Source organism: Oryza sativa, chromosome 4 (assembly GCF_034140825.1).
Source record: "Oryza sativa Japonica Group chromosome 4, ASM3414082v1".
NCBI classification, from domain to species: Eukaryota; Viridiplantae; Streptophyta; class Magnoliopsida; order Poales; family Poaceae; genus Oryza; species Oryza sativa.
The window spans coordinates 5,871,123-5,881,297 of record NC_089038.1 but is presented as its reverse complement, the minus strand read 5'-3'; the positions used below and the strand labels follow the sequence as shown (position 1 = coordinate 5,881,297).

Sequence of the window (10,175 nt, the reverse complement as noted above, 5' to 3'; positions counted from 1 at the left end):
AATATCTTGTAAAAGGAAAGAGAGAGCTAGTGGCTTAAAAAGAAAGAGCGTTTCTGGGCCGGCATAAAAAGGAATGCTCGAGGGTGCTACAGGTATTTGGCGCGAACGCGGCTCCACCTTGGCACCTTGGCGCGAACGCCCCCGCGCCCACCCACGTGGCACCACCCAGATCCCTTCGCGCCATCCCCCTGTTCCCGCCAAAACATTTCGCGCCATATCTGACCCCTATATGGTATACCCCCTCAATATAAAGGCGTTCCTCGAATCGGCCTGTTCTCACTTAAATACCCCACGAAACCCTAGCAACCGCCGCCTCCTCCACCTCCACCAAATCCAATCCACCTCCGAAATGGAATCCGCGACGCCATCCAAGAGGGCCAAGACGGCGGCCGGTGTCGCCACCCCGCAGAAGATGGGGAAGGCGGCGGCGGCGGCTGCGTTGGCCGACCAGTTCTTGACGCCGGAGAAGCCGACGCCGAAGGTTGCGGCGGCGGCGGCGGCGGCCGAGCAGATCTGGACGCCGGAGAAGCCGAAGCAGCCGTCGGCGGCGGAGCGGAGGGCGCGGAGCAGCGGCGGCGTGGCGTTCTCTGTCAAGGGGGTCCGGCGGGCGGCGCTCGAGCTGCGGCGGCGGTCGGAGAGGGGGGCGGCGTCGCCGGCGGCGGCGGCGGCGGCGGCGGAGGACGAGCTCGAGGCCGTGGAGCGGCAGCTTGGTGTTGGTCCCGCGCCCGTCCGGAGCCCCGTCAAGCGCACGGCCAAGCTGCCGGAGAGGTAAAGATCCAGGCTCCACCATTTGGATCTGGTTCAATTGAATTCTTACATTTTTTTTAGTTTCAGACAATTTTTCTGATGCCTGATTGCAAATCTCGCTCCTTCAGTGAATATAGTCTTCATACCCACCATTAAATTTGATATATTGAGATGCTAATCTCTTTTTTATATATATGTTTGAGATGCTAATTTTTGTACTGGTGCTGACTTTCAATTGGTTTTTGTGGATGGTTTGCTTGGTCAGCTACGAGATGCTGTGCGAGTTCTTCAATTGCTTCGAGAGTTCCACCCGGTTGCTCCGTATGAAGGGATCCAAGGCATCCTTCCCCAACATTTGTGCTAGCATCCAGCATTTGTCTGAACGGTATAACCTCTCTCTGACAGATATTCAGACAATGGCTGGTGTGTTGGATTGTAGTAATTCAGTTCCTAATACTGATAATTGTGTGTGCAGGAGGTTTACCTACAGCCATCTTGCTCAGCTTAAGTACATAATGCCTGAGGTTATTGTTATCAATAAGATCCTTTTGCGTGACGAGACGACTTGCTGCATGAAGCCTGATCTTCAGGTGAACCTCCTGGTTGATGCGGTTGAGGGTGTTGCCAAGCAAAAGGGGGAAACCGGATACTCGGCCTTGAGAAGGATCTTCAGGCAGAGGCTTGTGGATTACTTCAGAGACCATCCTGAGGTATGATCCTGGAAGAAATCCCCCTTGATATATGGCTATTGCTAGTTTGTTCTATGAAAATTGAATGTGCAATTTGATACTATTATGTATTTGCAGTTGATATTATCCTAAATCCTGGTGCCTGTGTTGCTTGATTTTCAGGGACATGACATTCCAGAGCATGAACTGCCACATCCATTTGGTCCAACAAGATCAAGTGCACCCCAGGCCATTCAAGAAGATATTCCCAAAACTGTTTCTGCGCTACCGTTGTCATCTGCAACTGATCGGCAGCCTGTTGCAATGTCTCACATGCCTAATTCCTTCAAGAGAATGTTTTCACAGCGATCTGCGGCTGCTGCTGCTGCAACTACAAGCACAACCAGTCCGCTTTCAAAGGTTGAGCCCTCTATTACCTCGCCATTGAGCAGGAAGTCGCTGCTCGGTTCTCCTGTTTCTGGTAGTGTGAGCTTAGTCCGTGAATCCGAAGGCCAAGAGAAAAGTGTCGAGGGTGTTGCATTCCAGTCTGGTGTTTCAGAAGGAACTCCTGCAAAGTTTGCCTCTACGCCCGTGAGGTTAATGGCAGAGACACCAGTCCTTCAAACCCCCAAAAGGCCTGTGTCTGGTACAGGCTATGATACTCCACCTCTCAAGATGGCGAAGCGATCTGCTAGGACGAAGCTCTTCATGACACCGACGAAAGATGCTAGCAGCATGGATGAGAAAAAGCAAAGCACAAGTGCGTCGACCCTTGATGGTGATGATGAGTTGCTCAGTTTTCTCCCAAAGTCTCTCCTGCAATCGGTAAGTTCTTGTGGTTGGTGACAATGATTTTCTTAGTTTGCTCCATCGATCAAATGTTAAAATATGTGTCCGTTGCAGGTGAAGGACAAGGAAAACAGAGCTTTGGTGGAGAAGCAAACCGGATTTGCAGATCACATTAAAAGGGAGAAACTAATAGCATCACTGCCAAGCATCTTTGACATTATCTTCCTTATCTATCAATCAAGGCAGCGCACTGTGATGACAAAGCAGGAGCTCATCCACAAGATAATTGCAAGCAATCCAAAAATTGTGGACAGAGGTATGTGCTAGCTGTGGTTTCGTTTTTGTTGCTTCAACTGCTCTGTGCAATGTGATTCCAGATGCTGAATCTTTTACATATATAGGTGAAGTTGAAGATCAGTTAAAATTGTTGGAAGAGATAATTCCAGACTGGATCTCTGAGAAAACCGCACGAACTGGTGATGTTCTCTGTTGGTAAGCAAGTTTTTCTGATACATGAATGTCATTAGTGTACTATTGTAGGGAAAGTGAATCACTGCTCTCTTTTGCAAATACATAATCTAATTCCTGGTGGTATTCATTTTCAGTGTGGATACAGCAATGAGCCAAGCAGAGATTCGACAGAGGCTGTATGCTGCTGAATAGGGAGGAACTGCAGTATGGATACATTTTGGTTAGTACTGCAGGGATGCCTATCGATAGCAACTTTACAACCACAGAGGCTTGAAGAAATCAAGATTAAACAAATCGGAATTAATTTAGTTTAATCAACATATTGCAGTCTTCACATCCCGTTCAAGCTCAAATGAATGACTTGTATAGATAACCCAGCCTTGCTAACTGATTGCTGTTGTTTTTTTGTTCCATCGTGTGTAAACTCTATTTGTAAAGCCTTGAATGGCATCAATCCAGAAGAAAGGATGTGTCTATTGAAACTATGTCTTGCTCTCTCAGATGTTTCACTATGCATTCCTGAATTACATCAGAACAAGATCTATATATCAGCTGGATATTTTTCTATGTGCAACCTTGCAGAGGTTGTTTGACACCGTTAACTCTTTTAAACATGTTTGACTGTTCGTCTTATTCAAAAACTTTTGTGATATGTGTAAAACTATATGTATACATAAAAGTATATTTAACAATAAATCAAATGATAGAAAAAGAATTAACAATAACTTAAATTTTTTGAATAAGACGAACGGTTAAATATTTTTAAAAAAGTCAACGGCGTCAAACATTTTAGGATGGAGGTAGTATAAAGGAAATCAGCTGATTATTTGACTGAAGTGGAAGATTAAACAACTAGGTGCTTATTGGCATCTGAATGGATCTTTTTTCTTTTTTCTGTTTTTAAAAAGAAAAAAGAAAAAAGATTCTATTCTCAATTGGATCTGTATAACAGTTATTTGGAATCCTACTGTTCAAAGCTTGAAGTAACAAATTACCTTGTTCCGAAAAATTCTCAATTATTCTCAAAAAAAAAAATCTCAATTCATCGGACCAATTCAACAAACCATGCAACGCCTGGCAAGCAAAGGTTCAGTACCAAACATTATTCATTGCGGGATTCAGATCAGGTGCATATTGACTGCAACTTTAGCAGTCGTGTGATCCACCACGTACAAAATGAATCTAACGGCCAAACGTTAAGGCAACCCTGCACATCGTCATCTACCTCAGCCCAGCACCAATAGACCAGAGCCAAGAGGCCAGAGCATGTCGACGCGACCTGAGCATGCTGCTAGCTAGCCGCTCCTTGCCTGGCGCCTTACCGCCGCTCCCGCTGCTCAACATGCCAACCCCAAGCACCTGCTTGGTCGCTTGCCCGCTTCCATCATCAACTATTCATCTCCCCATCAAGCAAGCCTTGAACATATGCTGATATGCGTGCGTGAAGTAGAAGCTCACCATTACTTAAAAAAAAAGTGAAGCAGAACACAGCCTCAATTAATTAGCAGCTTATTAAATTTAAATATCTCAAACCTCACAGATATAGATGGCCATGTGGTTCGCCCGGCACGGCCCAGGCCCGGCCGTGCCTGGGCCGAGACTTGTCGGGCCAGCACGGCCCGACTGATGCACCGGGCCGTGCCGTGCCAGCCCACGTGCTGCACTCACGGCCCAGGCACGGCCCAACACTCCTCGGGCCGTGCCGGGCTAGCCCGAAGGCAAGATGGGCCATTGTGCTTTTTTTCAAAATAAGTCTAATTTTCCTCCCTCCTGTTGGGCTGTGATATATATATAGCTAAAAAAAGTCCATTTTACCTCCCTCTTCTTTGGGCTGTGGTATATAAATAGCTAAAATAAGTCAATTTAAGGTCCCTATTCTTTGGACAGTGATATTTATATGTCTATTTTCAGTCCCTATACTTTGTGTGCCGGGCCTGGTCTGCCGGCCCATCGTGCCGGGCCAGCCCAGCGTGCCGGTGGGGAGGCCCAGGCACGGCCCGGTGGTCGGGCCGGGCCAGCACGGGCCCAATACAAGTCGGGCCGTGCCGTGCTTGGGCGGGGCCAAAAAGCTGTGCCGTGGGCCGGGCCTTCGGGCCTCGGGCCTCGTGGCCATCTATACTCACATATGCATTAGTATCTCGATTGAGAACTAATGGATCCGTAGTAAGAACCCAGTGCTGCCCGGATTAAGGAACATATATATTACGGCCCCGTTTGGCACAGCTCCAGCTCCCAACTCCAACTTACCTAGAGCTGGAGCTGTGCCAAACGGTACAAATTCTTTGTTTTTTTGGAGCGGAGTTGGCAGAGCAGCTCCACAAATTTGTACTACGGGGGTGGAGCTGGGTTTTTGCTGCTCCACAGCTCCACTCCACCCCAAAAGACCCACTACCCTTTAAAATTTTGATGTATTTACACAGAAATGCCATTGAACTACCCCTAAACTCCTCCTCCTCCTCCCATCCTCTCTCTCCTCTCCCATCTTCTCCGGCAAGATTCGGCGGCAACCGGCGGCGGGCAGGCTGGCGGCGGCGGAGCACGGGCTCGGCGGCGGCGTGCGGGCTAGCGGCGGCGCGCGGGCTTGGCGGAGGCGTGCGAGGTCGGCAGCGCGGGGGCTGGCCGACGGTGCGCGGGCTCGGCGGCGACGCGGGGGCTGGTCGGCGGGCGGCGGCGCAGGGGCTAGCCGGCAGCGCGCGACCTGGCGGCGGCGCGGGGGCTGGCCGGCGGCGCGCGGGCTCAGCGGCAGCGCGTGGGCTTGGCGGCGACGCGGGGGCTGGCCGGCTGGCGGCGGCGCGGGGGCTGGCCGGCTGACGGCGGCGTGCCGCTTGGCGGCGGGGATTCCTTTTTTTTTTCTTTTTTTTTCAGATCTGGAGCTAAAAGTTTGCCAAACACTTTTGATGGGTCTGTAACTCCAATAGGAGCTAGCTCCAACTGGAGTAGGAGTTTGGAGCTGGGAGTTGGAGTTTGGAGCCCTACCAAACGGGGCCTACATACCTCTTTCATTTCACCATGCACGGGATCCTCAAGAGCTGGGCAACTCATTTTTTAGTTCACCAGCCTTTCCCCGACCGCCGTCCGCCGACGCTACCGCTGGCCAGATCAACCCCTTAATGCTCAAGTGGAGCCATGACGAACCTCTTATCAGTGAACACCGTTGGATTCAATTTGGACGCTATGGATCACGTGACTGTCAAAGTTACAGTCGATAGGATTGGGGTACAGTCTGTAACCCAATCCTATCGACTGTAACTTTGGCAGGTTGCCTTAACGGTTGGCCGTTAGATTCATTTTGTACGTGGTGGATGACATGACAGCTAAAGTTGCAGTCAATATAGCAACTGCACCTGATCTGAATCCCTTGTACAGGCGTGCTGCTTTCAGCAATTGTATGTACCGGAGTGTACTATTCTAATAAATAATTGCTGGTTATTTAGGGTCTTTTTGATAGTTGCCATTGTAAATTAACCTCATCAAAATTATGTGGATGCAAGATTTGTGCATTACGAAAATGCCGTTAAAGTTAGTAGTTTCAATCTGCCAAAAGTTTTAGAAGTGTTTGGGTTTTAGATTGGTTTGCTTTTCAAAATTTTGTCAATAAATCAAGTGCACATACAATCTTATTGTTACTACTCAAAGTAACAAACCAAATGGCAAAATAGTTCCATCAACTTATTTTTGGCATGATCGAAATCCAATGCCCATACACTAGTGCTTGTAACGTGGCATCCTTCGAACTTTGGTAGCTTGCTCAAAAGCATAGGCCATTTCGATAAGCCTCGGCTCGTAGCCCTTCAATCCACCGAAGCAGATAGCAAATGGCACTCCCTGATTGTCATACCCAGCTGGTACAGCGATCGCCGGCATGCCGCCGATGGCGAAAATGGTGGAGGCGTCAGAGTTGGGTGTGACAATCGCATCCAACTGGTGCTTCTTCATCAGTTTCTCCAACACATCAGTAGATATCTCTTTGAGTATCTTGAGTACAGTTTTCTCCCTGGGTCCAATGCCATTGGTTTTTTGGGAATCAGTAAGAAAGCTCTGTCCAAAATCTTTAAGCCTCTCCTGCAACGAAGTGTGATACGACAATAAGTTCTTGCATGAGCTTCTTTTGGCAATTACATAAACATTGCAGTGTGCACAAAACTAATTTCCAGTTTATCTATACAAAAATAATATATTTTTTCAGAACATATAAATGAAATACATAAAAAAAAGAAAGTAAATTTCATGATTTTTTTAAGGCATGAGAACTTGTGATGAAAGATTACTTATTCAAAGCAAATTTTACACTTACCTCCACAGGATGTGCATTGTTGAATGCTATGACATCTGCAAGAGAACGAACTGGGGAGTACAGCAAGTCTGACAAATAAGCATTTAAGCTTAACTTGAACTCTGCTTTCATAGCGACAAGATCAATTTCGAAAAGATGATTCTTTACTTCAGTCTGATTTTCTGTGGTGCCGATATTCTCTATCACCATGGCTCCATGTTCCCTTGATGAAAATATGAGTTAATAAATAAATGCAAATTCAGCTGTTTTAGCCAGCATTTTAATTGTTCAGCGCTAGTTTAGTCGTTTTGCTAAAAAAAATTGACATGATGTGGAACAATTTTTATAATTGTTTACCACTAAGTTTTCAAGACTATGACTACTGTAATGAACCAATTATATACTGTACGAACGTAACTATAATGTTTGACCCGCACTGTCTTGCCTTTAGATTAGGCCTACGCTTACTAAACTCTACAGAGCAAAAATAAGTAAGATTAAGATTTTGGGTGGATAAATGTTTAGGGAATTCTTTCTTAAATGATAGATACCCATCTTTTTATATATTATTTGAAGAAAAAATGTTTCACACTACTAGAGAGCTCATCTTTTATCCTAGTCCCCAAAACACAAATATATTAGATGTACTAAAAATGCATCTTTAGTACCGGTTGATAACATCGGTTGGTGTTACCAAACGGTATTAAAGATGTCTTCATGTTTAGTTCAAAAAGAAAGCAAAAGCATCTCTATCTAAATCAGATGTGTGTAGTAGGTAGAATGGTAACGCACGTGAGGGCTGAGGTGAGACATCTTGAGTTTGAATCCCCACAATCCCTCATATTTTTTTCTTTAGTATATATCTATAGTACCGGTTCCTTCAAATGGTACTAAAGATTGAGATCTTTAGTCTCGGTTTCTTTGTCTCGGTTGCTATAACCAGTAATAAAGGGGGTACGAACCGGCAGTAAAGACCCATTCTCGTAGTGTCAATTATAACTGTTATTAGTTCTATTTCACTTTATGTTTTCTTTCGAAGAGTGTTGATAGATCAAAACTTAATTAATTGGTATAATTTAGTTGCTCCAGTTGCTCATATTCATTTGAATGATAAAAACGGCATTTTAAAAACAGAATGAACTTCCCTCCTTCAATTCCTGGAGGGCCTTGTTCAAATCAGATGTTCTTCTGCATGTGTAGAATGAAGGATCCTTTAGGGTCCCTTTGATTTATAGGGAAAATATAGGAATTTTGGAGGATTTCAATCCTATGGAAAAAAATTCTATGAAGGCCTTTGAAACAAAGGATTGAATCCTATCCAATCCTTTAAAATTCCTATTGAATGGGTAATCCTATACATATTTTGGAGGAAAGTTAGCAAGAGGTCTAACCTCTTGGAACATTTCCTCTGACTCTATCTCTCTCATCCGATTCCTGCGTTTTTTCTGCGCTCCAATCAAACGACCATTCCTGTGTTTTTCCTGTGTTTTGTAATCCTCTGTTTTACACTTCAATTCCTGTCAGAATCCTGTGTTTTTCCTATTCCTCCGTTTTTTCTACCCTGCGATTCAAAGGGGCCCTTAAAGCAGATAGTTTTTGATTGGTTACAAACTGTGTAATCATTTTCCTTCTCCTTCTGTAACTTGTAACTTGTAAATATTTTGAGTTCTTTTTTATAAAATTCACACTACGAGGCAAAGCCTTGGCAGTACTTCAAGTAAAAGAAAAAGGCATTTTAGATGGAATTCATCAAAATGGTCAATCCGTTATATGTATTTAGCATTAATCAACAATGGACACATAGACATGAATAAGTTTTTTGGAAACTAAATGCATCTTAAAATAAAGATTTTTATGTGGTATATGTTTTAAGAACAAATTTTAACCAAAGATATTTTACAGAGAATAAATTGGAATTGTAGCAAGAGATGATGCTTTTTATGAAAATAAGACTATTCATCATTTATTAAATTTCTTTACAGATATCTTTTTAGCCGAAAACCTTCAAATAGTATTTCTCATATGTGTAGGAATTGTCTCATGGGTATTGACTTGAAGACCAAGAAACTTATTCTAGCAGGAGTATCCATTTTATGATATAGCTTTTCATAAATCTTCATCTAAATCTTATATGTAAATACTTTTCAGGATAACGTACTGAATTCGGTTCTAGGCACAAGTAAAAAGGTGTGACGAAAACAAAAAAAAACTAATATATTTTGCATGTCGAAACTTGGACTCCATAGTTATACAAATATTTGCCAACTTCGAATGAAAATGTACAAATATAAACGTATTTCTTCTTATATGTTGGAGTTGCTAGTCTTTTGACTCCCATTTTCTGGAATATTTTAGTTGCTCTCTATCGAGCGAACTTTGGTTGTAGCAAGTAGCTGTAGTTTCTTGGAAGCAAAGACCATGATTTGTTCCATTTTCTATAAAAACTTATGGTTAATTAGATCCACCAGCGCATGGGGGAAAAAGTCATATGCCACATGCATATTTGCCTACTTATCCAGAAAGGTGAACGAGAGATTGATCATTAACTGATTATAACATAATTGACTGACTCTGCTTCTTTTCATTTTTAGGCCATGAATAAACAATATTAACTATTACATTTGATTATACATTCGAACACCATGGAAGATAATATCATCAATATATTGCAACGACTCTTTTGTTCGTAAATTATGCAGACTGACTGCATGTATGCTAGGATGCATTTTTTAGCCGCGCTTTGCTTACCTCATTAATGCAACATGTTTTTGGTATACCATCAATTGTTTCTTCCCATATTTTTCTTTAGTGAAAAAGCCATTGGGAATACCAATCCTCTTGCCCTTCAATCCATCCATCCTTAAGAAGTGTCCATATCCACCAGGTGGGATATACTTGGATGATGCTCCAGTGGCTTCAGCATCAAGTGCATCATACCCAACAATGTTATCCAGTACATGGACAGCATCCGACACTGTACGGCATATTGGCCTGCATAATGTTATATTAGAAAGTCAAACGGCTTTAAGTTTAATAAATATAGTAATATTTGCATTACAAAATTAGTTTTATTAAATTCATAATTAAATATAGGAAAAAGTATGAATTACCCCCCGAACTATCGCGGTCGTCCGAATTATCCCACTGAACTACAAAACCGGACATTCTTCACCCCTCAACTATACAAACCGGACGAACTACCCCCCTCGACCTAATCCGCGGTGGTT

At 43.8% G+C, this 10,175-nt stretch overlaps 2 protein-coding genes across 2 annotated transcripts in view; one reads left to right on the top strand and one right to left on the bottom strand.

Annotated features, from left to right (window-relative positions):
• The first annotated feature begins 278 nt into the window (after positions 1-278).
• LOC4335111 (CDT1-like protein a, chloroplastic) lies at positions 279-3,171 on the top strand. Its single transcript, XM_015778965.3, has 7 exons — positions 279-768; positions 1,013-1,132; positions 1,223-1,457; positions 1,599-2,240; positions 2,319-2,520; positions 2,606-2,696; positions 2,810-3,171. Exons 1-7 carry the CDS (start codon positions 350-352, stop codon positions 2,865-2,867), a joined length of 1,767 nt encoding a protein of 588 aa, XP_015634451.1. The 5' UTR covers positions 279-349; the 3' UTR covers positions 2,868-3,171.
• Positions 3,172-6,380: 3,209 nt separating this feature from the next.
• LOC4335110 (probable amidase At4g34880) overlaps positions 6,381-10,175 on the bottom strand; it is a 43,848-nt gene continuing 40,053 nt past the window's right edge. Inside the window, exons 3-5 of the mRNA XM_015779230.3 lie at positions 9,697-9,939; positions 6,970-7,171; positions 6,381-6,737 (exon numbers count right to left, since the gene is read on the bottom strand). Of these exons, the coding sequence (XP_015634716.1) occupies positions 6,381-6,737; positions 6,970-7,171; positions 9,697-9,939 (802 nt within the window). The remainder of the gene's footprint in view (positions 6,738-6,969; positions 7,172-9,696; positions 9,940-10,175) is intronic.